Source organism: Dermochelys coriacea, chromosome 3 (genome assembly GCF_009764565.3).
Source record: "Dermochelys coriacea isolate rDerCor1 chromosome 3, rDerCor1.pri.v4, whole genome shotgun sequence".
Lineage (NCBI taxonomy): Eukaryota > Metazoa > Chordata > Testudines > Dermochelyidae > Dermochelys > Dermochelys coriacea.
Genome location: NC_050070.1, coordinates 113,193,527 through 113,221,287, shown reverse-complemented (window position 1 = coordinate 113,221,287; position 27,761 = coordinate 113,193,527). Strand labels below are relative to the sequence as shown.

Below are 27,761 nucleotides of genomic sequence, written 5' to 3'. Positions count from 1 at the left end.
TGATCTACTGTTTTCCACTGGTAATAAGCAAGAGTTTTATCATATATTTGAGTGTTGGACAGTTGATGTTAAGAGGGCCATAAATATTAGTAAGATATTTATGAATTTCTGTTTTGTACAAATTACTGGAAGAGGAAACATGTTAGAAAGAAAAAAGACCTATCAGATAACCATTTCCATCTGTCTAGGTACATACACATGTAAACTAATTAGATGTCATTCTTTGTTTCTATTGTCTCCTTAAAATTTATTTTAACATCTGTAAGAAATATATTTTTCATTCCATGTACGTTTTTTATGGAGCATAACTTCCAACAGACACTGTCTGATAAGTAAATTGTGATTTGCAGGTTTACTCTAAAGACCTTTGGAAAGAGAATATGAACAATGTCAGTTAAAATTATGCCTTGTCTATTATTTTATAGTATGAAATAGAAATTCCACATGAATGATTATCAGAGTAAGGTTAGAGATTATAAATGACATGTTAGTGATACCTTAGTTATGGCTGAGAAGATATTTTTATTCTAAGCCTCTGTGACCCTGAGCCAGCAAGGGTTAAGCAACTAGCAGGCTAAGTGACCCAAAATCAATCTTTAAAGACATGTTAGAAAAGTATTGAAATGGTAAATAGGTCCATTCTTTGTAGACAGTTAGGAAAGCCATGATATATAATCTAGAATTTCTGAAATGTAAGCCTGTATTTTGTCAGAGACTCAGAAGTAGATACTAATTTTATTTGTCTGTGTTTACCTATATCTTATTAGAAGTTCAACAAAGTGATTTAATTAGCTTGTAGATTCTAAACTTTGGTTCCTGTCTGTAATGTTTCATTACTATATTCTATTGATTCAGACATCAAAAGAGGACATTAACTTTTAGATGAAACTTGTGGTGTAATATCATTATCTCTATTTCTGTTTGATGTTTGTAGTAAACTACCTATGAGCCGTTTGAATGGTTAATTGCCTTATGCTAATTAATGCAACTAATTATCTGTGCACGCCTAGGAAATGGAGATTTACTTCAAAGCAACAATATGTATTACCTATTCTTCATCCAAGGAATGCCGCCTGTGATCACTTGGGACCAAGGGGTTTATCAGCTGAGCTTCTGCTATAAATGAAGCTTCTGGCTTGATCCTGTTTTATCTCAAATCTGGTTAAACTTTATATGGGGAAGTTCAAGTCACAAGACTCATGATCCAGATGTATCCTGGATTATCCCTGCAAATTCTCATGGAAGAACTGAACAAACTCTACACATGGACTGCCTACTGGATTATGATCTATTCGACTGATTCGGGAAGGATTTAGCATCCTCGCCATCTCTGCTATGAAGCTGACTTGAGAACTTTATTCATATCTGTATGTCTAATGATCTTTTAACCACGGTGACTTTTTCTTTTCTTTTAAAATAAATTTTAGATTTAGTTAAGAATTAGTGGCAAGTGTGTATTTGGGTAGGATCTGAAATATTAACTGACCTGGTGGGTAATGTGTCTGAGGTCTTGGGATTGATAGAACTTTATATATGGTGAATAAGGTTCTAAATAACCCTAACTATATAGACTTGGCTGTCTGAGTGGGAACCAAAGGCTGGCTTGCTTGAAGGGAACTGTATTTTAGCTTCTTGGTAATCTGTAAGGTATTACAGAAGTGGTTTTGTTACTTGGTTGGTAAATCTAATTATTAGATTAGACCACCAATTTTGGGGATCGTCTGCCCTATTCTTTGCAATTTGCCCCGACTGAGCAATCTCAGTACAGCCTCTCCAACGATCACTGTCACAGTCTCCATTTTCACTGGCTTACAAACTTTCCTACATTACTTTTAGGGCAGATATTGTTCATTATTATTCTCAGCTCAAACCTTGTGAAAGATTAGAAACACACTGGACTTGAACACCACTGAATAGTGTTTAAAGAAAAAGTGTGCAGGTCTGACTGATCACCTGTTTTGGGATCAGAAAAGAATTTTTCCCATTGGGCCAAATTGACCATGATGGGGTGTTATTGCCTTCCTCACAGTGTCATAGAGGCAGAGCTGGATTGAAAGGAATAGAATTAGAAAGTTTAATATTAGGAAAGATGAGATTGTTTAGGTTGTCACAACTTGCAGCCAATGTCCAGTGTGAATAAAGGCTAAAAAAAGCCAGCTTCCAGAGGTACACGACACCAAGGTGGATCTTGTGCCTATAGGAGAAGGGGAGAAAACAAGTCTTTGTGGACTGAGGTCCCTCCCTTGGTACCCACTACCCCTCTCATGGGGGACAGCAGGAGGATTCAGAAGAGAGCAGAGTCCTAGCAGTAGGGAAAGGAGGGTCTACCTTGAGTTACTAGTTATGTGGCAGGAACCCAGTTACCCCAGGGCTCAGTTAAATACCTTTACGCAAGAGTGGTAGGAGGTATATAGCTTCTCCCCACCCCCAAACTTAAATTGGTAAAGTTGCAGGCTGCTGCTTAAATCCATACTTGTGTCTGGCATTCATTCACCTGCATGTTCAGATCAAATACCATTCTTGCACCAGAGGTCAGAGCAGGCAACTCTGAGAGACATGATGAACCCTGAGATCCACTCCTGGCTTTGGGTCTATCTTGCTGCATATCCTGCGACAAATCACTCAACTTCTTTTTACATCAGTTTACCCATCTCTAAAAACTTCCCTGCCACTAGTGAGACTTAGGGCTTGTCTACACTTCACACACTACGGCAGCACAATTGCACCGCTATAGCTGCTTCAGTGTAGACACCACCTATGCCGATGGGAGGAATTCTCCCATCAGCATAGGTAATCCACCTCCCCGAGAGGCAGTAGCTAAGTCAACCTAATGCCGTCTACACAGGGACTTTGGTGAGCTTAACTACAGTTCACGGGAAGGTGGATTTTTCATACCCCTGATTGACATAGTTAAACCAACCTAATTTTCTAGTGTGAACCAGGCCTTAATGTTTGTAAAACACGTTGCAATCCTGGGATAAAGGCGGCCATAAAAGTGCAAACTATTGTTATTATTTAGTAAAGTATTTCAATTGCCTGGAAGCAGTTATCCCATCAGGTTACACATCCAGTGAGCGAGGAGAACAAAAACACAGAATTTATACATGAACAGAAAAAAACACAAGGCTATGATTAAAATATGTGATATTCCCAATGACCCTGAATTAGGTCAATATATCTGAAGGGAGATGCAACACAGACACATTTATTTTTACATGACATGCCTAGTAGGGGAAAACTTTTTCAAAGGTTTACACGTTTGTGTCTGACTTATATCAAATGAGGGTATGTCTGAATGTTAAGAGACTTAATTGTGATTTGTATGTGACCCAGGAGAATTTCTGTTTTCTTCAGCTCTAACTGTGCCAGCAATGCTAGAATGGACACGGTACAGTCTACTATATTCAATACATGTTAGGCCAGATCCTTGGGAATGGTCTGAATGCTTATACAAATCAGGAGATAGTGCGTATGAGTTGCTTAAAGCTTCCTTTACATTGCCCTCCTTTTGGTGCTGTTCTGTGCATGCCATTTTCCAGTGCTATCTTACACTAGCTTTTAACAAGTTCAGGGTGCTGAAAGTGCAGCATAGCGTGATCCTCTTTTCCCTTCCCCTGCTATTTTTTCACTACTAAATTAGCAACACGAAGGGTGTGTGGGGCTCAAGCTACTATGTCTGCTCTACATCAGTTCAGGATCAGCCTTACACGGGGTAAACCTACCTGGACAGCTGAAACTAGTTTTATGGCCATATTATACTAGTGGTTACAGAGCAGTCAAACTGCCTCTGAGGAAGAGGCCCACTGTGCACAGTACTCTCACTTGGCACTGGTGTTTTTATCATAACAGTAAAGATCAGCACTTTACCAGCACCATTAAGATCACATCATCAGAGGCACAAAACTGACAACAGAGTTTCACAATAACTTAAAGTTGTCAGAATGAAAACGTTGGAAGGAATCTACCCCTTCCTCTGGCACAATTCATTGCATGAATCATTATAATAAGCAAGAGCCCAACCTATCAAGTGAGCTGTTCAAAATCCAGCTCAGATTTGTGGTGAAAGTGACTGAAAATTGTTCCCATCTCAGAGCTGTTTGGTGGCCTATGTGAAACAACTTGGTGGTCACATTCCCTGACAGTGTCTCTGTCACAAAAAGCTACTGAAACAGCTGACACATTTTTGATTGTCTCAGCAGAGAGGCCAATAATTTAGTGTCATAGAAAGATGCTCTCAAATTCCTTGAGGTGATACCTCTTGGTCATAGTTTAGGCATACTGAGGGGCAAGTGTGGGAAATTTGCACTGCCAATGCCAGGGTACACAATATGATTTCATATAGTACCAGACCACGGACAAGGAGGCTCCATAAAACTGTAGAAGTCTTCCCTCCCCCCGAACATCTCCTTCGGGTGCTAGCTGCCAGCAACAACCAGCTCTAGGATTTAAATGCTAAGTAAATATAAGTAAACAAGTCTGTTCAAATTTTTCCAACATTTAAAAACCACTGACAATACTGGGAAACTAGGGGCCCAATTCTCATTTACGTTAATACTACTTTACACTGCTCTGGAAGCAAAAAAGGGTCCTTAAAGTAAATGTAAATGTTACTTGCACCTCCACTAAGGTGCTTTTACACTTCTAGAGTGCTGTAAAGTGGCATTAGTGTAAATAAGAATTACGCTCATAGGGTCTCAAAGTTACAATTACATCTGCCGTTCTTGCAATAAACCAGAAACGCTGGAGAGAAAAAGGATTCTTTGGCAAGAGGCCATTTAAGTCCTGTCATCACACTACTAATAAAGAGGAAATGTGAATGTTTTAGCTCTAATGTCTGACGAATTTCCCATTTGGCATTGAAAGGACAAGTCAATGGGCCAGAACTACCACCCATCTCCAAACAAAATCTACCATCACACTTGAGTCAAAAAGTCACCTCTCCTGGAAGTACATAATTCCAAAATAATACAGTGTCAACTCCCAGGCTAAACCTTCTCCTCAAGCCTGGCTGCTCTTGTAGTTCCTTTATCTTAGCCTATGCCTTTTCTTCAAGCTTGGCTTCTCCTACTATTGCATCCCTCAGGCTCTAGCTCCTTCTACCAGAAGGCAACTTAGGGTGAGGGCCAGTGTCTCATGCCTGCCCCAGTGAGATAGCAGCAATAACCTGTAGGGTTCCAACACCTCTTAACAGGATGGGGCAACAGGAAAATCCTGACACCCTATTACAGAAACATTAAATTAGTGTTTAAACAGCACCGCTCTGCCTTTTATAATGGAAACCTCTCCTTCCTGCACCTCCTTTTTCAGTCCCCAAATACTTGCTTGTACATGGGAAATAAATTGGTGCAAACAGAAAAAGATGCTGTGTGTTTAGCTTTTAAAAGTTGTACATATTAGAAAAAAATAAGTATTAAAAATTCAAATAAAATTTTAAAAAATCTGATTTATTACAATTTATTTTTTAAATCATGAGACATTTCATTATTCATAAGAGGACAATTAAGTGAACCTGCCAGTGACTGTTCTTTGAATAGTCCATCACTGTCAAAATCACCTGTAGAGCTTTTTGCATCATCAGCTATTTTTGGTATAGTTATCTGTGATGTTTATTTTCAAAGGACAGATTGAAGGGTCTCATCCTCGCTTGCTTGTCTGTCTGATTTAAAAGGTCTTCACCTGGGAACAACTGGCTGAGTACATACTATATTCTGTATGAATAACAGCATCCTAAACAGAGGCCTGAAAATTAGAAAGCAGTTGCTAGACATAGGATTTCTGCTATGCTTTATGGTATTTTAGACTTGGCATGAGGAAAAATTGCCCAGTGACAGTAAATAACCAGGGTACAGCTGCCAGTCTTTTTACATATAGTCTTTTGAGTCTCTCTCTCTCAAACATTGTATGTGTATTCCCTTAAAGATTTCTCACATGTAATGTTTTCACTCGGTCTTCCTTACCTCACAAACAAAAATACAACCAAGCCATGACACGCTGTTTGACAGCATGCTGCTGAACAATTCTGTGAAGTGATCTTTTTGAAGGAAAAAAAAAAATGGAGAGAGGAGGGACCTTGTTAATCTTGTAATGCAAGAGGAGCTACAGCAGTCTGCAGAACATCCCTTGTTTTGGCACCCTGGTGAGAACTCATTTTTCAAAGAAATGTGAGAAGACTCAAGCCCTCTTCCCGATATAAACTTATATAACCAGAGACTAATACCTCACATTCATACATTTTTAAAATACTAAGCAAAGCCTCCTAGAATGGGTGGGCGAGGGGGAACAGCAGCATCCACAACGATGTCTTCTTTGGACAGCACTATGCAATCCTAAATTATTTCATTTAGCACAGTGGCATTAGATTGACTAGTGCTATGCAGTCTGTTCCCTCATCTGTTCCCACTGAAATTAATGGCAAAACTTCTATTGACTTCAGTGATACAGGGTCAGGTTCCAAATACACAAGATAGATTAGAGAAGTTTCTCTCCTGGTTTTGAAAATCCTACCACAAGAGGGAGGCAAGATTACCAGTAGCACTTAATTCTGAAGCCATATTTCAGAGTAGCAGCCGTGTTAGTCTGTATTCGCAAAAAGAAAAGGCGTACTTGTGGCACCTTAGAGACTAACAAATTTATTAGAGCATAAGCTTTCGTGAGCTACAGCTCACTTCATAATGCCTCCGATGAAGTGAGCTGTAGCTCACGAAAGCTTATGCTCTAATAAATTTGTTAGTCTCTAAGGTGCCACAAGTACTCCTTTTCTGAAGCCATAGTTGGCTTCTCTCTTGCATCAACCAGGTGTTTCAGGAGCAGCCCACTTTGACAGAGAAGCCTTTCAATCAGTCACATATACTGACAGACTCCTTGGAAATAGATTATTTTTTTAAAATAAATCAATTTTATAATCTTCTTATGAAATACATTCAAAAAGGATAAAAAACAAAGAAAACATGAATTTCTCCTGTTGCAAGCATCAATACACATTTCTGTAACACAACTCTATCTGTGTTTAAAGCCTACCATATTTTCTAACCATGGTAATTAATGAAATACCCAGGTCTATCAATGATTAAGCATATGGACATCATCTTATAAATGGAAATTTAGTTGATGACAGATGGAGGGGAACCATCTGAGGCACATCTGTGGTTTGCACAGCGTTCTTTATTTCATCAACTCTGACTATGTATGTGTAATGCAGAAGTCACATTTTAAAACAAGATCAGTGTTAAGATACATTTTATATTGCTACAGAAATACAGATGAACAAACCATGGTATTCAAAATTCTCCACCACTAACACTAAAACCTGGTAACATACAACATGTGAAAATGTGACAATGGTCTTACAGTGTACTGCTCACCATAAACGTGCTATTTGTAATTCAAATTATTATTTAAAACTGCAAAAAAAGTTTCAGAAAAAGTTATTTTTTAATTAATAAGACATCCCTGCAATAAATTAAACAGTTTAGACCAGTGGTTCTTAACCTTTACTTCTGCCTGCACCCTTTTGGTTCTCAAAATATGTTTTTGCACCCCCTATCAAAAATCGTTGAAGTAGGTCAGTTCTTTAAACCTAGATATATTTTTGTCTGTATATTACAGTAATCATTAAAAATGTATAATGTTAATAAATACATAGGTTTGATTAAATAAAGTACTTGTACTTACGTGCCTGTGCTTAATTTGTGTTTTCGATAATTTACCTTCTAAAAAAATCTGGCATCTCACGCCCCCAGGGGGTGCGTACATCCCAGGTTAAGAACCACTGGTTTAGACAATAGCAATGAATTCTTCATGGAAGGCATTCCCTTCTCCCCTCACAATCTTTCAATGTAAACAACAGAACAGCAAATTTTTTACTAAGCTAAGTTTGGTACTCTAAAAGTTTGTCGGTTTCATATTACAAAAAGGTGCAAGAAAATGAATGGGGTTTATTCTGCAAATTTAAAATTTTTCAGTTTATATGCTTTTTTATTGAAACCTTCTGACAGGCAGCCTCATAATATTATCCCTAACAATGTGAAAACAGAATCAAATTATTGTCTATATTTAAAGTACAAACACACAACTGTTGATGTATTTAAATACAAAGCTATCATAACAGATAAAACAATAAAAAGCACAAACAATAATGCATAGAAATTTCAACCTAGACATAAAAGCACTATTTAGATATTGACATTTATGCATGTATAGAAATCAAAATAATGGCTTCCATATTCACATTTTGGACATGCACAAATTTACATCACTCTCAATCAGGCCTGTGGAGCAACCTGCCTTTATTTTTCCCAATAAGTCAAAGGCCGCATTTTCTACACCAGGAGTTCTCAACCTTTTTCTTTCAGAACACCCTCCCCCCGCATGCTATAAAAACACCATGGCCACCTGTGCCACAACGACTGTTTTTCTGCATATGAAATTCAGGGTCCGTGTTAGGAGGGTAGCAAGGAAGGCAATTGCTCAGGGCCCCATGGCATAGGGGGCACCACAAAGCTAAGTTGCTGAGGCTTCGGCTTCAGCTTCAGCCCCAGGTGGTGGGAGTCGGAGCCCTAGGCTGCCATCCTGCATGGCAGGACTTTCTGCCCTGGGCCCTAGTGAGTCTAAATGACAGCCATGCTTTGTGGCCCCCTTGAAACATGCTCGCAGCCCCCCCAAGGGGCCCCGAACCGCTGGTCGAGAACCACTGTCCTACACTGCTTTATTAGGTGAATTTAATACTAATTAATAGCACTGGAGCCTGAAAACCTTTACCTACCGACAGGAGCAGAATAAGAAATTGCACTGTAAACTTCCTCTCATTGACCTGAAAAAGCACCGTAACCTTGACATGAGCGAACCTAATTAGAAGAGTAGATGAGTTTATTACCATTATTTCCATTCCTTAGCTTCTGTGCTGAAGTTATCAACCAAGGTGCCAGCTGTGCTATTGGGTTTTGTAATATGGGCACATTAGGAACCAGGAGAGACACACTGCTCCTTCCATTTCCACAAAATGTATGTCTGATGGCAATGACTTTCAGTTCCTTCCAATATAAAACGGAGTTGAACCAGTAACGCAACAGGTAAAAGTGTGCAAGTTTTCGTTTGAGTTATCTATTCTTGTAAAATACAAAACAAAACAAAGTCAGTTGCAATCTACTGAAAACAAAAGTGGTGCATATTTCAAGACACAACCCTTACACTATAACAATTGCTAAGGGCAGAACTGCTATTCTCAGACACCAGTAAAGCACAGTTTCTGTTTGTTGTATAGGAAGAATCTTACCAGTTTCCCCAAACTGTGCTAAAATTTTGGGCAGTCCCAGTTTAAAGTCCTGTCTACACTACAAAAGAACTTTTTAGTTGTGCTAGCTGACAGCTGGGTTGTAACTGAATCATACAAGACAGTTATAGTTGAGTGCAAGCCAATCCTTAAAACACAAACATATTTCTCTAAACTGGTAGAGGGAAGGCAAGCTCCATCTATCACTAATATTTTTAGTCTCAGGTGGAATTAAAAAACAAACAAAAAAACCCCAACAACCTGAAAGTACTAGAAGAGAAATGCTTCAAACTCCACTCAAAGAATAGACTCGCTAAAATCCCAAAAAGGACTATTTCAAAGTGTGATTTTTATTACGCTGATAGCAAATGAATGTCTTACAAGCAGAGGAAATAAATGAAAAAACAAATTTTTTTTCAGGTTTAAATTTTTTGATTTTCAGTTGTTAAGTTATTGCAGTTATTGGGTGAACTGCACCTCTGACCCCCTCTGGTCTCATTGAGTGCACCCCCTTCCCAAGTCTCAGGCTGTCAACTGTCTCTGGGTGGAATCACATGATCCTCTCGCTCTCAGATCAGTCCCCTGGTTGCAGTCCCCTTGTACTAACAGGGATTGCCTGAGCATGACTGATTTAGGCTCGGACCCTGTAGTTCTGTTCACTCTGGGGCAATGACAGTGGTAAGCACCAATCAAACAGCCCCCTTAAAGCAAAGGATCATTTATTAGAACAAAAAGCATTTCAAAGAAAATATATTTTTAAAACATTCAACCAGGCTGTACTCATACCTACCTTTTCCCTAAATATTACCATTCCCTGGACCTGGGAAGGATGAATTTCTTTAGATTCCCCTCCTCAGTCTCTCTCTCTGCCTTAGACAGCTTCTGACCAGTTACGACCTTCCACTTCTCAGAGGCATTTTAATTGTTTAGATTTCTTTTGAATGGCAAAACAAGCTTGCACCTTCCTTGGAGATAGGAGGTAAGGTCCTTGAAGCTGACAGTTTTGCCCACTGTCTTTCAAGTATGTGCTGGGGTGTTCTTATCTGGGGATACCATTGTGTTTCTTCCCTGTTTGTTCTTCCAACAGCCCCCAAATATAAGTTAGATCAAGACCACAAAAATGTATATTGAGTTAAAGAATTTCCTATCATTTCCCCTCACTGACCTGGTCACAGTGTTCACAAAATTGTTATGTCTCAGTATGGATAACATTTATTACATATCATCTATACTTCTGTATAATCTCAGCAATCACAAAGGGCATGCTACATGCAGCTCTTTCCACATACATACATTTATCAGTATTGTTTCTGGTAGTCTAAGCAGAAATGCCAACGACTAAAAGGGCACAAAGAGGTATGAACGATCCTCTCAAGCACACAGAGGTTTGCCTGCAGATTAGTTATCTGTCTATTTAAATCTTATATATCACGTAGGCATTTGATCTTTTCTGGTGTATAGGTGGAATGGAGTAGAGAGACTTGCACTGTTACTATCTGTTCCGTACCTATTTATGAATAGATTACCTCAGTCTCTGAATACCGGTATGATGGCATATACCAACAGCACTACAAATTAACTAATGGGGGAAAAAATCCAACACTAAAGTGAAGCAATTACATTTGTTATTTTATATGTATTATAATTTAATCATGAATAGGAAATATATATACAACCAACATACTTAGTAGAAAATTTAAAAATTTAGAAGAGGACACTTCCCAGGAGTACCCGAGACTGAGAGACACCTGGCTACCACCTGTGCTTTGCGTGTCTGTTCCTGCTGGGGATCAGCTCCCTGACTCCACCAGCATCATAAGCCCTCCCCTTTATGCCCCACAAGCCCCTCCTTCTCTTTCTCTCAGTTAGCAACAGGCACACTACAACCCTCAAGCCCTCTGAAACAATCCCTGGAGTGTCCATCCCCTGTTCCACTGAGCACCTGCAATATTCACAAATTCACTGCTTCCAAAGAAACAGTACACCCATCTTACTAAATCCACCTCAGATCACTGCTCTGCTTCAGACACAGCACTCGGATATGTATATAATGAAATTAAATAGTTATTTATTTAACAAAGCATAGAGATTTAAATAGCAGCAAGTAGAAGTATTGGAAACAAATGGTCATATATGAAACAAAATCATAACACATTCTAGAGCCTAAACTTAATTAACAAGATACTCATATCTTGTAGAGTAATGCTCACACAAAATCCTTGCATTGGTTTACAGACAGGTTGTCTGTCTCATGAAAGGAGGATCATAGCCATGTGGTCTGCTTGCTCCCTAGGTGAATGGCATTGTGTGTTTCTTTCTCTCCCCCAGGTAAAACACTTCCATCCTTTGTCTTTATTCATAAACAGGACAGCCCTTGCTGTTCGTTTCATCTTGTAGATTTGAACCATCTTTTCTTCTGCCTATGGCTCAGTATGCAAATAGGCACACAGCATGAGGCAGTCAATACACAAACGGCTATACAGGGAGATAGGTGTCTGCGACCTCCTCCTGAAAGGAACATTTCCAAGGTTTGTCACCTCCAGGTGACTTGCCTTAATTTCAAGGCCTTAAAAACATAAATTTTAGAATAGATATATAACACTAAAATATTATCCATGGATATATTTTGCAATTATGACGACCAGTGGGTTACTGGCTCTCGGTAGAAGAGACCTTACATGACACCATTCAATTATATGACATGCATATCTCTCACCAGAGGATCCCAGTAAAACCCTATACATTCTGCCAGCTGGCAGAAGGGGGTGCCTGGGTCACAAACAGTATATGACTGCTGTAGCCAGCAACGCTAGTTTAAAAGATTTGGTTGTTTCAATCCAACTTTGTGACATTTTAGAAATCTTATGGCATGTGTCACATTAGTAAGAAAAATTCTTCCATGATCAAATTAAAACTTGGTGGGAAAAGACTCTTGAAATTCCTTCACTACATCTGTCTTGTATTTCAATACTATATTAAACTTAAGGCTCCATTAATACACAGCCATTATGTATTAAAAGACAGATTTTTTTTTCTTATCCAGGCAGTAAGAAGGGTCATAGCACTATATCCTTTTCGTTGTTTTCCAAACACTAGTCAATACTATTGACAACTGCATCATCTGTAGTCACTTTAAAGTTCTATAAAGCAAGTTCTATCAAATGAATTTGTTCTCTAGTGAAGGTCTGCTGCTTCTTCTATAAGCCAACATAACAGCCCCCTCAACCGCCACCCCTCACACACAGGGAAAGAATACTGTGGTGGCCTATTACCTGTTACATAGGATCAAGAATTAAAGGAACATACTGTATGAATAACCTTGTAATGTAAATTCTCTTTTATACATACCTCTGATACTTTGCATAGTTCAGACGCTATAGTTACTTAGGGCTAAATTCTGGTCCCTGAAAAATTCCCATATAGATACACAAGCCCCACAGTTTAAAACTAAATGACAGAAAGAACCTGATTTTATTACAAGTTACACCAGTGTAATACACCCGCTATAATATACTATTTGAGTACTTCTAGCAATGTTAAGGGTCAAACTTTCAGTGAGGGAGCTGGACAATCCAAAATTATGATAATTTTTTTCCAATCAACCCAGTATGAGCTTTTCCAAAGGCAATAAGACCGCATATTATCATGCTATCACAAATTAAATAAATTCAAATGGAAAACCTTCTAAACCCATCATGATTTATTGAGTGCCCCTGACACATTAGAGAGAGATATAAATCACTGGACCCCAATTCATCACAGGTATAAATGGGTGAAATTCCACTGATTTCTTCCAAGTTGCAACCTTTCACGCCAACAGTGAATTTAGTCCATTTCCTTTAAATGTGCAGCAAATTAAGTTACAAGTTGTTGGTTGTTGTTTTGTTTTGTTTTTTGGGGGAGGGGAAGCAGGAGGGATTAGGTTTTTTTAGGAGGGGTGGGAAAGAAGGGGTATTGAAAACTGTTCCCAGAGAGCGATCAGACTAGCACACAAGATATCTGTGAGAAGTTAAATTATGCTATGGAATGCTGCTTCAATTCTCTGTGGGTTTTTTTGTTTTTTAATCACAAAGAGGGGGGAAATAATCCTTTTAAGGATTTCTCCATACCCTTCACTGGAAATGCTAGAGCCACTTCCATTTTAGAGAGAGGCTACATCTGTCCTGTCCTTTTGGTCTATGTAGAGACCCCTCCTTACAGGAAAGATCCCATTCGCTTTTTATAATTTCCTGTCACTGGCTGCATGAAGCAGGTTTATATGTTAGAACTGGATGGAAAATATTTAACTGTATCCTTTTCAACTTCTTCCTGTTCCACCTTAATCCCTGTGATATAAATTATTCTTTTTAACATTGTACAAAAAGAAATTAAAAATCCTCCATTTCAAAACAGTCTCTTTCCCCTCCCCCCTGCCCCGCACTTGATCCTCCTATGGAGAGTCTGACAATTTCCACTGAACAAGACAAACAATGGAAAGAATGGTCTCATTTTCTTGATTCTTCAATATAAATTGTTTCAGCCATATTTCCTAAGCTTTTTTAATGTTTTCCTTTTTTGAAATGTTAATACAAAAATATGACAAGCTTTTCAGATCTTTCTTGACTGGTTTTTGAGGAACTATGGCCACTTCTGGGTTTTCTTTTTTATTAAACCTATGGTTCCTCCAAGAGGAAGAGTTTTAAAATGAGTTGCTGTGAAGTCTGGCCTGAGGCAAGAGATGGAATTTGAGCCATGAAGCCTGGGATTAGAGAGCAACCATTGCATTACATTAAGGGCACCGACTCTCCTAATGCCTCTCAAAATTTATTTTAGAACAGTTACTAGAACAGATACATGGGCCCCTTTAATAGATCTTTCCAAGGACAAAGTATTGAGGGTGTTATGGCACTTTGTTGTGACATTTTCTGGTCAGTACGGAAGAGACTTTGCTGGACTAACCATGGGATCTGCTGGTGGAACTGCTAACTTTACAGGTTTCAGAGTAGCAGCCATGTTAGTCTGTATCCGCAGAAAGAAAAGGAGTACTTGTGGCACCTTAGAGACTAACAAATTTATTTGAGCATAAGCTTTCGTCAGTTACAGCTCACTTCATCGGGTGCATGCAGTGGAAAATACAGTAGGGAGATTTTATATACACAGAGAACATGAAACAATGGGTGTTACCATACACACTGTAATGAGAGTGATCAGGTAAGGTGAGCTATTACCAGCAGGAGAGAAAAAAAAACTTTGTAATAGCTCACCTTACCTGATCACTCTCATTACAGTGTGTATGGTAACACCCATTGTTTCATGTTCTCTGTGTATATAAAATCTCCCCACTGTATTTTCCACTGCATGCATCCGATGAAGTGAGCTGTAACTCACGAAAGCTTATGCTCAAATAACTTTACAGGGAGACTTATCCATGCCCTGAAGCATCTCCATAGAGTCAGGAGGGGGATACATTGCTATTAGATTTCTTGGTACAAAGCAAGCATTTCTTACTGGAGATGGTTGAAAAATTCCTAACTTTTGCAATTCTGCAACTTCTGTGAAATTTCTTTTAATTCTAATTCAAAAAACTAAAATGTTCATGAAAATTTGTTTTCTGATCTTGACTTATACTTGTAGCTGTTATCTGAACATTTTTTCCAACTTAACAACATCCTTTTAAAAACACTGTCATCAGAAGAGGACACTGTATTCCAGTAATGATCTCCCTAATGCTACATATGGTGGTAATCAGACATCCCTACTTCAGCCTGTGACTCAACAATGAATAAAACAAAAACAATCCTTGTCAGTAAAGGGAAGCATTTGGAGGACTGTGCAATTTAAACCGGCTCACAGGTCCCAGATTCTATCAAATGTCTCACAGCTTCTGGATTTTCAGACAGCATTAGCACACCTCCATTGTCAACTGCTAGTTAGGAGACTGCAATCATAACTCTCTAATGCAAACTTTGCAGAAACTTATTCATGTGTTTATTAAAGTGTGAACCAGGGTGGATTAAAAAAAAATTCAGATTTCAATCAGTTTTTTATTTAAATTAAATGTACGATTAAAAAAAAATCCATTTAAAGTATAATTTGAAGTTGACAACATATCTTAAGGCCTAAACTTGTTATAAACTATTAAACATAAATAAATTAATTACAAAAAAAAATATTTGAGTAATATACGTTTGCTGCCAAGTTTTAAAGAAAGTCAAACCACTCAACTGGGTCAGGGGAAATCCCTATAAGCGCCTGAAACCAGAGTTTTTCCAGTGGTTAAACCAACTTTTGGCAGCAGTGGCCTCTTCTGTAGGTGCAGACAATATTTTCTTTATTTCAGTTTATTTAATCAGTTTCAGTTCAGTGACAGTTTGCTCAAAGTTAAGAAGCCAAGTCGGAGCTGAAAAAGCAGGAAAGCTTGTTTTTTTTCCTCTTCCAATCAAAGAATAAAGAACTAGGTGTGAGATGATGAAATCTACTAGTTCTAAATCTTGAAGTACATTGTGACCAGAAATAATCAGTTCAGTTCACTAACTACAGATAATATGTCCTTTGTTTAGTAAATGATTTTGTTTTCAATGCAAAACATGATTTGATAAACTTTTCTTATGTATCCAGTATATCTAAAGTAGTTTTATTTAATTAAAAAAATCCTACTTGTGTGCATTTTAATTGAATTTGAATTTCTTCCCAATAAGTGCTTGATACAGATCACAAGTAAAAAATTAATCTAGCAAAAATTTAAGTTATACAATAGTTTAAATAAATGTGTATCAAACAAGGGGATGCACAAGGGACGGCAAGCAAGGGCATGCCCCCTCACCCAATAATTGGCAGAAATACAGAACTCCTCCTGACAGCTCCTTGGGCCCCAAGGCCACACCAGGGAAAGCATGCTCCTCAGGCTCCAGGGCTGTGGTGGGAGCTGACAGCTCCTCCAGCCTGGGGCCATGGCAGGAGCACAGAACATGCTCATCCAGAAGCAGTGAAATTTAAATTCCTGTACATGCCCCTGGTATAGATAAAGTGCATCTTTCTGGCTAGCAAAAAAAAGTTTAGTATAAAGGCTATATTTACTTGCAAATCAAAAAGTTTCATGGTTCTCAAACAATGAAAATCAATTTTTCTTTAAGAAAATAACTAAAAGGTAAAAATGCAAAACAATTAAAATCAATTATTTAAATTGTTTTGATTTAAATCAATCCACCCTGGTGTGAACATATGAAATATGGTAAAGACTCTACATTGCTACTGTCTTTTCTTCTTGGTTCAACTAGAAGTGTTGTTGTTTATGGGTTTCAGACCTTTCAGAGTGGGTTGGCAGTGTTTTTTTGTTACTGCGGTTATCATTATCATCTCACTTCTCTCCCTGTGCCCCACTGCAGCAGCTACAGTTGGTTGCTTGTTATTAGATTTGAGTTCGAACGCTCCAGGCCAAACCTTGGTTCCCACTGAAGTCACTGGAAAAACTCCCATGGACTTCTGGTCTTAAACCCTTTGAATTTGGCCCTCCAAATCTGGCAGCAGGACTCAGTTGAGAAGTCCCCATTCTTGGAACACTGATAGCCTGTCAGAGCCAGAGTCTAATGTCCAATACGGTAAGGAAGAAAACACTTACATTGGTTTGCATTTGATTGACTGGTGTTTGTTGTGTGTTTTAATCATCTGTAATTTTGACTATTTTCAGAATGAGCAAGAGAGGAACAATCCTAACTACTCAGCACCCAAATGACTGACAGTTTCTACTGCCCCCAATTCCTATGGAAACCGTCAACAGTGGAGGATTCACAGACAAGATACCAGAGAGAAATCTGCAATTTATGTGACTAATAATACAAAACCTTTTAGTGTCCGCAGGTAACATATTAATATACTGTATTAAAAACCTTCACCATCAACATTATTTCAGGTTACTTCAGTTTGCACACCAGCAGAGTGGCAGTATTGGGAGATGGCTCACCCATGTAACACTTCCCATTGCAGAGCAGTTTTTAAAGTAACATAGCAATGCTAAACATCATACTGCCACACTATTTTAATAAATGGAGATCCCTGCAGAGTATATAGTACACCACATTTGTCAAGATAAGTGTATCAGTGTAAAATGTCATATTATCCTAGACAAAGAAATTGACCCAGATAGCAATGTTAAAAACAGAGTAAAGGGTCTAATTTAAACTGATAACATAAGAAATTTCAAAAGTTAAAGCTACCAATCTATTCTTAGCTCACTCCATTCTCCCTAAGTATAGCAGGGCTCTCAAAAACAGAAACTAAATCTTATGTAAGGGATATTACATATTCATTTCTAAAGTGTGGTAAATGATATTCCTGTCTACTGAACAATCTCCCACTGCATGTTTCAAGTAGTGCAGTGATGCATCTGGATATGCCTCAGATTAGAACTGAGCCTGTAATTTCCTTCAGTTCCTACATAAGTAGGCTTGGCAGAACTAATTTTTTTTTCATAGTTTTGATGGATAAGATGGTTTATTTTTAAGCATTTTTTTTCTTTATCATCAATTTAAATGGTCACAGTTGCATGAAATTATAGAGGGGGTATCATACAATGGGGGGCATGGGCAATTATTTAATGACAATATAAATTGAAATTCTAAAAGTTAAAGCTTGATAATTGTTAAATCACAAATTGTTTAATAGAAGCTTTCCTCTTTAATTTTTTTCAGTCTATGATAGTAATAGTAATGTCCTAAATTCTCCTATATGTCAGAAAAAAAACCTCACAGGGGAGAGAAATAGGAAAATGTATCTGTGCCTATCCGAAAATTTCCCTTCTTCAAATAATAAGATTCATAGATGCATTATAATGGGTACTTACCAGTTTGAAGCTTGGAGGCAGGACCGGAAGTGTCAACAGGGAAATTCCTTGCCTCTTGAAGTTCCCTCTAAATGAGATAACTTGTACTGCCAAAATAATTCAAATCTACTCTTCTAAATAACACTGTGTGTTAAATATACTTTGAGAAAAAAAGCACAACAATGTCTTAGTAAATTCCAGCTACCAACAACAAACCAAAACCCTTGAAGGGCAATTTCCATATCTTCTCTGGATGATACATTTTTCTCCACAATGGGCTGTATCTGTGGACCTTATTACTCAAAAGAAGAAAATCTTCAGTTAAGTACAGTTAATTTTTCCTATTCTTTTGTACTAAGCTCCTCAGATCCATTACAATAGGATTTTCATAGCAGTGTGGCTCCGGGATGGGAAGCGGGTTCATCCTTTAAAAGGGGAAATCCAAAATGTGGTAAATTTTATATAAATAGCTTCTCTATCTTCCCTGGGCACTAAGATCTGGAGATACTTCTGCCAAAAGAAAGGAAATGGCATTAGCTAAGATTGGATAACCAGTATGCAAAATTTGGTGAACTTATGTATGGGGCTGTCTGGTGAACTTATGGGGCTGTCTAACAGTTCTCAATAAAGGAGACATGATTACTATGCCCTGAGACTGTCAGTGCTCCTAAGGACTCGATGTTGATGGATACCCAAAGGATGAATTTTTGTTGAATTCATTAGGGCTTGAATACTATGATAGTTGTGAGGACTACTCCTCTGAATTATTTTATCAGATACAGAGATTTGCACCATACCTCCTCTCACAGAATAGGCAGCAGATTTGTATCCCCTAAATATGTACATGTCCTGGGATTCGCACAGATCTCTGAACGCATATGGAGTCTGAGGGTACATTCCTGGCTCCACTGAAATCAATGGCAAAACTCCCACTGACTTCAGTAGAGCCAGAATTTCACCCTCAGTGCCTTCTCACTACTTCCATGCCCTCCATTCTTTTCCAGTGATAGGACTAGTATTTAAAAAAAAAAAAACTTGGTAAACCCCTGGGACATAGGGAAGTGGGGATGATGCCATATAGTATAGAACTACCCATATGTCTTCTCTCTTCCTCTCCTGCTTCATAGAACCCATCATGGATGTTCTACAGGGACTGGAACTACCACAGGATTGAAGTAAAGGAGGCAGCATGTTGCAGAATTAGTACTTCCACTCCTTCATGCCCCACCCAACCCTGATGTACCCTATCCAGGTCCCCTCCCCTGAAGCAGAATAATCAGAGCCATTAAGATTCATGATATGTTAAACATTTTCAAAGGGTACTAAAGGCCTCACTATTCTAATCAGTATTGAGAAACAGGCTAAATTCAAGTACAGCATAGTACTACATACTCATTTACTGTAACTTGTTACCTTTATGCTTTATTAGGATGGGGAAGTCAACATTTTTCCAGTATGTTACTGTAATTTTATGAATTATGGTTCTGAATCTAATACCATATATGTGAAGTGATATATTTCACACACACACACACACACACACACACTTGGAGTGAACAAGAAGTCAAAGGGAAGTTCAGAGGTTTCTTTTCATTTCATAAATATTGCCTACAGCTGTGTTAAGTAGTAACAATGTTTTCAGGGCAATAAATTAATGCACTACTACATTTGTCAATGAGCAGCTTTCCCTAAGGTATTCTTCAAAACATTCCACTACTCATAGTTGATACAGCTATTCCAAAGCAACCAGATCTTTGGAGAAAGATTCATGTTTAAGTCTAGCATGGGTGAATGTTCCCACTTCTGCAAAGCACAACATTGCATTTGCTTCTTTATAAAAGATTGACCAAATTTTCCATTTCTGAACCTAGTACAGGTGTTTAATGTAATTTAAAGGTGTATAGTTAGTAACCTTACCTCTTAGATATTATCTATCTAAAAATATTCTATAACACCAGGGACTTAAACATATTGAAACTAATATCACAGTGGTTAGCTCACAATCCTAACTATAGGATAGTATAATTGAAGAGTTGAGTCTTATTAGCATAAATCTTAAACTTCTGAGGGAAATGTGGGTAGATGTCTGCATAGATGCTTATTTGAATCTAGTTTATTGATTTGAACATTTACATGCACTCCCAATGTTATGACCTCAAATGTTATGTTATTTTTAGTATACACTTTCCAAGCATGCTGATAATCAGCATTCAAGAATAATATTGTGAATGAAGATGAGGTCACATAGGCCTATGCCACAGTACATGGTTTTATGAGAACTCTTTCTAATAAATATTGAAATCTACATCAGTACAAGTTTATTGCTGCTAAGCAAATCATCTTAATTGCTTGGGTTATTTTTTAATAATGTATGTATGTTTTAATGAATTTATTTTTTATGTACTTGCAATTCTCAATGGAACAAAAATTAAATAAAGTTCCTCAAGAACAGGTCAGGTCATTCATTTAAATTAGAAGCAGTAATGAAATTTCACTATACTGTTAGATGTCACAGACTATATAAAAGATAAATAGGCTACTTAATTGTTCTTGACATGTTCCAGTTATATGTCCCCACTTGTCTTTATATTTGTCTATATACAAAAAGTGGTGACTACCTTGTCCCATACCAAAGTAACATTTTAGTAGCCATTAAGCAGAATTGTTCACAAATTTTAGGAGATAAGATATAGACTAACAAATCTGCTCTAGCACTACTCCTCAAACACAGTGTTGGAATAGTCTGCTTTGCACTGACATCACCAAAAGAGTTTAATGAAGCAAAGGTCTTATCTTCTTTATTTAATCTGATTTGGTTGTTGCTAGCACTCTTCCCCCTCCTCAGAAAAGATATTAATCTCCCCTTCATCTCACTTGTTCCTGAGAAAATTACTTTGTACTTTTCCCTCCATCTTTCATAAGGCACATTCCTTTCAGAGCCTGCTTCTCGTTCTTTGAGCCCTGTAAGGTAGGCAAGACAAGTCAGTAACAAGCTTCATTTCATTAATCTGTAATGGATTCCAGGGCTTTAATTCATTGTGGCTCCTTTTCACTATTAGACCTATCTCCCAATAGTTGCTTTGTATCAGAAAAAAAATAATTAAAAACTGCAAATGTGAATCCTGTGAAGAGAAAGATTTCTCAGATTTTTTTTTTTTTTAAACCAGTGACATGTTTTCACACAAAACAACTGCCCTACTCGGCAGCTACTGCATACATGAAGCTCCCATTGATCTCAGTGAGGCATGTATAAAGCAGCTGCAGGATTGGGCCCCAAATGTAAACTAGAAATCCATCACCTCTTTAAGAATCTCACTGATACCTGTGACTTCTGAATGTGATCGGTCAGATACAGGGCTTGAAAATAAAATATGTGGCCTTCAAAATTCAAGAGCATTATTGGCGAGAGCCAAAATTTTACTTCTATGAAGTTTTCCTCAGTTATTTTATCTCTGAAAATAAAGAATTAATTAGAAAAAGTGCTTCCTTGCTCTAACTCCCATGTAAATCCACAATATGGTTAGTGATAGTCCTGCATGTCTGAAATCACCCTAGGCAGATGGCTTGAATTCAATATTCACTCTTCTTAAAGCAAGTCATATTAAATTATGTCAAGTAGTCATAGTCAAGTACTTTTAATTTGGGGCTAATTTTGTTGGTTCAGATTCAAAAGAAATACTATTCAGATTCTTTATGTCTACTGATGTGCAGATACATATTTCACCTGAAACACAAAAACAAAAATATTGCAAGTGAGGCTCTACAGTCCCTCATCCCTACATTGCCATATAAGATATATATTCAGTTTGTGTCCTCCAAGTCCAGAGTTCACTAAAAAAGCTAAAGGACACAAACTAGAGGTGGTGGTAGTATTTCCAGTTCTCAGAAACATTTAAAAATAAAATTCTATAAAACAGCCTGCATAAAGTTTGATGTTTGAGGTCCTCCTAAAACATTTTTAATGCAAGCAGTAGGTATTATCAGGAAACAAATAGAAATCCAAAAATAAATATATTCTTATATAGCATTTTTCATCCACAGATGAAAAAACACTTAGGAAAGGTAAGTATATTTTATCCTCCATTTACAATTGGGTAAGCCAAGAGGAAGTGACTCGCACAATGTCACATAGCAGAACAACGGCAGAGTTGTGAACAGACCTCAAATTGCTTGATGGTCAATGCCCTACGCACCAGGTCATATTTACTGTCAGATCGGGACACCTTTTGATGAATATACACAATAAATAAGCAGTAAACCTTGAAAAGTTGTGTTTTATTACTTAGAAGATACTTGCAATTTCTTCTGAAACACAGACTGTATATATCATCTACAAAAAATATAGCACAAATTTGCTAAAGGCACATCAGGTTTTCTTCTTCTAAAGTAATAAACTTCCAAAAAAAATTACTGCTGTCATAATAAGTCCATTTTCCAAACTAGGTCTGATGCAGCATGTTATTTTCTGATATTCAATGGATGTTGTTCAGAGTAATCACCACCACGTGATTTTTTTAAAATGGCTCAAAGGAATAGTGAGGACTGACCGTAGTAATGGGTGACATTCGGAACAACATGTTGAACAACATACACTTAAATCATGCCAACTCTGTACTTTCTTTTAACATTATATGATGTCAACCGGTTCATGAAGAGGATTTATAAAGCCAAGAGGTTTTTTCTATTCTAAAAATATCATCCAAGAATAAATACGTCGGTGAGACAAGCTGACATAAAGCTAGGAAATTTAAACTTAAGGCTGTCACTCTGTTCATTACCCACCCCTTTATACTTCAGTGTGTTGCATTTGAGGCTAAAACCCTACCAACTTAATTGTACAAGTATTCCCATTAAAGTCAATGCTATTACTTGCACAAGATGAGCAGGGTTTAGTGCCAGGTAGTTAATCTGCACCCCATCACACATAAATAAGGAGAGTGAAAGAAGAATCAGCAGCCATAGATTTGAACTTCCTTGATGCTGTGTGTTTGTATTGTACAGACATAGTAGAAGATCTATTTGATAAGAAATGGGCCACATGACTATGAAGATAGAACATTGGGAAAAAGTCGTCTGCTTGTAAAAAACAAATCAAATATAATCACGAAAATGGACAGCAAGCAGCTCCAGTGACTCTTTCTGTGACTACTATTTAAAAGTTCTAGATTCAAGTGAAGGATTGAGAGAGAGATATAGAGAGAGAGAGACCTTTGATGGCAGTTTAGAAAAGAAGAGTCAGGCAAATCATAATTTACAAGAGAAAAATTACTCATCCCAAATCACAGTTAATAAGTTTTCAGAAGATGACGTATTTACACATGATACAAGAATTCATATAGGCTTTGCCATGTTAGATCATACCACTGGTCCATCAAATTTGGTATGCTGTCTCAAGGAGCGGCCAATACCTGAAGAAGGTGAAAAAAATAAATAGAGCAATCCACTTATTCTGTACTATACATGGGAAAAACAAGGAGAAGCCTTCCTTCTAGACCCCAGCAAGTGATCAATTTAAGTCCTGAAGCTTAAGATCCTTTCAGTCCCAGCACATATAACTGCAACTTAATGGTCATAAAGTCATCCTTTTACACTTCAGAATACCAAGTTTCCTTTCCAGTAACTCTTCTTTCCAGTTTTAGCATTCTCCATTCATCTGTAAATTGTGACACATCTCTGATCACCACGAAAACTGTGGCTATCACCTGCTCAAGTTCCTTGAAAAAAAGTTAAAATATTAAAGCAAGGTGAGTTGGAGCTTTTCAATTTCAACTGAATTTTCATAAGGGGTGACCCAGTCAGGACACAGTTCTCCACATGAGGGTCTACACGGTTAGATATAGCATTACATTTTCTACTCCTTTTTAAATGCATCTAAACATCCTGTTCGCTTTTTAACTGCTTCTGCTGCATCCTTGCCAAACATTTTCATTGAGCTTTCTTTGACATCTGTGAGGTCTTTTTCCCCCACAGGATATCACAAGCTCAGAGTCCATCAATGTATATGAGAAGTTTAGATTATTTTTAATCCTGTGCATTACTTTACACTTACCATAGTTGAGTTTCATTTAGCATCCTCATGTCCAATGCCCCAGTAGCAGTTACATTCATAGGGAGCTTCTTCACAATCCTTAATAGCTTTCACTAACGAAACCGATTTAGCCTCTTTAGCAAGCTTCAACAACTAGCTGCCAGTTTTTTTCCAATAAAGGTTTTTCAGAGGCACTGAGCACTCACAACTCTAATAGAAGTAAACATAAATTGCAAGTGCTCAGTATTTCTGAAAAATCAGAACCCAAATCATTAAATAAGATATTTGCTAGCACTGGTCCCAATACATTCCGAGGCACTCACCACTTACCTTTCTCTTAACTGTGAAGTAAACATACACTACAACACTTAGATTGAAAAACTGTGAAAAAAATAATAGAATGACCTTTTCACTTAAGTACATGAGTATTTATTTTTCTTATCATATTTTCAGTACAGACTACCAAAGGCTTTATGCAATCCAAGTAATTTATATCTGCCAACTCACCTTCCTTTAATATTTTAACTTTTTTCAAGGAACTTGAGTGGGTTACAGCCACAGTTTTCACAGAATGCGATTTCACCAAATTGGAATGGATTTTTCCAAGAACTGTACTTTTCCATTCTTTCAAATAGAGTTAGTCCCCTGTGCACAGTCTAAATTACACCTGGAATGGTTGATGAATAATCAGACCATTCTCTAGTTAGCAAGAAAATGACCAGAAGGAATTATTTTCTCGCATCCTTACACAGCATTTCATAAAATATTAACCAAAAAAAATGGACACCAAAAAGTTACCTTCACCAATATGGATGATCCCTATAATTCCCATATTAATGAAAAAAACAGAGGATAAAACTGAATTATTTTTGAACTCAAGACCCAAACTTTACTAGAGAACTAGTCTAGCCACTTCTACTACAGAGAATAAATAAATAAATAAACCAAAACAAGATCTTGACATATCCCACCATAACAGCAACATAAACTAAGCATTTGGATCATAGAATATCATGGTTGGAAGGGACCTCAGAAGGTCATCTAGTCCAACCTCCGGCTCAAAACAGGACCAATCCCCAATTTTTGCCCCAGATCCCTAAATGGCTCCCTCAAGGACTGAACTCACAACCCAGGGTTTAGCCAACGCTCAAACCACTGAGCAATCCCTCCCCCCAGAACCAACTAGTTTTTAGCCACACCTATTTCAGTTGCTGTATATAGGCAGTGAACAGGTTTCTCCATTCCTATTGTACCCAGAAATCCCAACCACAAACGAAGGTAATTCAAGCAGATTTGGTACCTGGATTCAAACACAGTCAACCAATATTTGCACCTAACTCTGCAATTCCACTGCCTAAATACGGGGAATACGTTTAGCTCCTACAACAGTTTAAGACTCCTCACCCCGAAGCAACCAAACTCAGATGAATTATTGATGCAAGGGGCAGGGAGAAGGTAAAGATACAGGACCCGCTTACCTTGTTGGAGTAAGGAGGCTTGCTCAGGTTGATCCCATCCCGGATGAGTTTATCCCTAATCATGATTTTCAGTTTCAGTTTTGGGTAAATCACCAGCTCCTTGCTGTGGGGCCCAAGTTTCTGGCTCCTGACGGTCCCCTGATTCCCCTGACGATGGCGAGGGCTAGGCTCCCTCCAAGCCTTAGCCTCATAGTGCTCCACCAGGTGGCTAGTGTAGATCTCTGGGGAAGGAGAGGGCGAGCCCTGCTGCTGCTGAGGCTCCAAGGTGAAATAGAGACCAGCAGCGGTCTCGTCCTCCTCTTTCAACCTCACCACTGCTTCAAGGATTCGGCGCCTGTGGTGGGGCACCGACACCCCAATGGCATCCAGGTCCGGATCCCCTATTTGCTTGCAAACCTCCAGGTCATCATAGCCATTATCTACGAAGGACTCCGCGTACTGGGAAAGCTGCAGGGTCTTCAGCCACTCATAGACTATGTTGGTGCACATGTTAGCTGCAAAATAATAATTGCAACTTTTAACACCGAAGCCAGGCTCCCCTTTCTTTCGCTTGCAAAACAAGCAACCAGCAGAGCAAAATCTGCGATCAAATTAAAAGAGCAACATGCACAAGTCAAGGTCTGGAAACCAGCATCCCCCAGGAACAAAACAAATCTCCAAAGCAGCAGATCGCAGGCGCTGCTGAACGAATCCTCTTGGTTATTCCTTCTTCTCTCCTACAACCAAGCAGAGGAGTGTCAGTGGAGGAGAGAGACTTGGGTTGGGAAAAGGGGTGATACTTAAAGGCGCACCCCTTAAAATCCCGGGGCACAGCAGACACCCACTCTCTTTTGGAAGTAATTTGTTGTCACTGTGTTTTCTCCGCCTTCTCCTGATTTTAGTTTCTTTTTCCCTTCATTCCCATCTTCCTTTTTTCTGTTGCACGACGTGTCTCTGTTTACTATGTGGTGCTTTTTTGTAACGTTAGTACCCTGTTGAGTTGAGGAAGAGTACGAGCCTGCACGCTCGCCCAGCAGCATGTGTCTGTGCAAGGCTTCCCGCGAGCTCGCTCTGCAGGGCGTGCAAACCGTCGCTTTTCTTTTTCCTTTTCAAAAGACTCCTCTCGGATTGAAAAATAATCCCGGTCACTTCTCCCGAGTTACTTTCCCTGCTCCTCCTTCACCTCTGCGAGGCTGGCCAAGAGGCGTCGCTCGAGCGAGCCCAGAAATGCAACAGTTTTCCACCCTCCCTCTCCTCCTTTTCCGCCTTTCATCCCACCTTCCCCGCGCAGTCCTGGGGAGGGGGGGAGTCTCTTCTTCAGCCTCCAGCCCCCACCCTCACTCCGCTCCCAACTTTCTCGTGCCTGGGATGGCCCCGTTAACGCCGGCTGGCTCGGGGAGGGGCGGAGGAGGCGAGGCTGCCGGGAGCCAGAGGCAGGAGTCGGGGCGGGAGCCGCACGCGGTGCTGCTGCGGGTTTGTTTGGGTGGCGAAGGCGCCGCGCCCGGCCCTGTGCATTCACGAGCGGCGGCCGCTGCAATTTGTCTTCTCGGCGGATGAGCTGAGCTGAGCTGCGGCAGGTTCCTCGCCTGACCCCGCTGTCTTCTGGTTCCTAACGGGTTTTGTTTTCCCTGCGTGCGCGTGCGAGAGAGACCCCGCTGTGCTCCTCGGATACCGCTCTCGGGCTCGTCTCCCGCCCCAGCCCGGAGCTCTCGGAAGCAAGGGGAGCAGATTTCCTCTCTACCCCGGGCACTCAGAGGGGGGCTTCTCCCCCCCCCCACCACTGGCTGTTCCTGTCCCTCTCTTCTCCCCCCGCCCCGTCCGCCTGTGCCCCCTGCCCACACCTGCCCCCCTCGCTCCAAACCATCCCCAACTTCCACGCCCTGCTGGAGCAAACCCGCCTGAGGTAGGTGACCCAGCCAGCCGCCCCGCCGGGCTCCTCCAGCGACAGGAGCCAAGGGCCCGGGACGGCCGGAGCGGGACATCGGGGTAGGTCACCCATACGTTTGCATGGTAGCCGCACCAGCCCCAGCTGGAAACACGCAGCGCCCTGCGCGGCCTTTGAGGGCGGGCGCTACGGGGTTAACGTCTCCCCTGCTCCCTCTCGCAGGAGTTTGGGCGTCGGCTGCAGCCCCCGGGGCTCCAAAACTTGGCCCCCAGGTTTGGAGGAAGAAGCACGTCGAGATCTGCGCGAGCCCGAGGAAGCCGCAGCGC

The 27,761-nt window shown here is 39.4% G+C and overlaps 1 protein-coding gene across 3 annotated transcripts in view; it reads right to left on the bottom strand.

The window, feature by feature from the left end:
- Positions 1-27,324, bottom strand: part of SASH1 (SAM and SH3 domain containing 1) — an 866,583-nt gene extending 839,259 nt beyond the window's left edge. The window contains exons 1-3 of one of the 3 annotated variants that reach the window (XM_043511167.1): positions 26,396-27,324; positions 25,572-26,287; positions 22,328-23,473 (exon numbers count right to left, since the gene is read on the bottom strand). In XM_043511167.1, the coding sequence (XP_043367102.1) occupies positions 23,456-23,473; positions 25,572-26,060 (507 nt within the window). In that variant the 5' untranslated portion in view covers positions 26,061-26,287; positions 26,396-27,324 and the 3' untranslated portion in view covers positions 22,328-23,455. Of the gene's footprint in view, positions 1-22,327; positions 23,474-25,571 lie in introns of those variants that run through there. The other 2 variants (XM_043511160.1, XM_043511166.1) reach the window with 2 other exon arrangements.
- Positions 27,325-27,761: the final 437 nt, after the last annotated feature.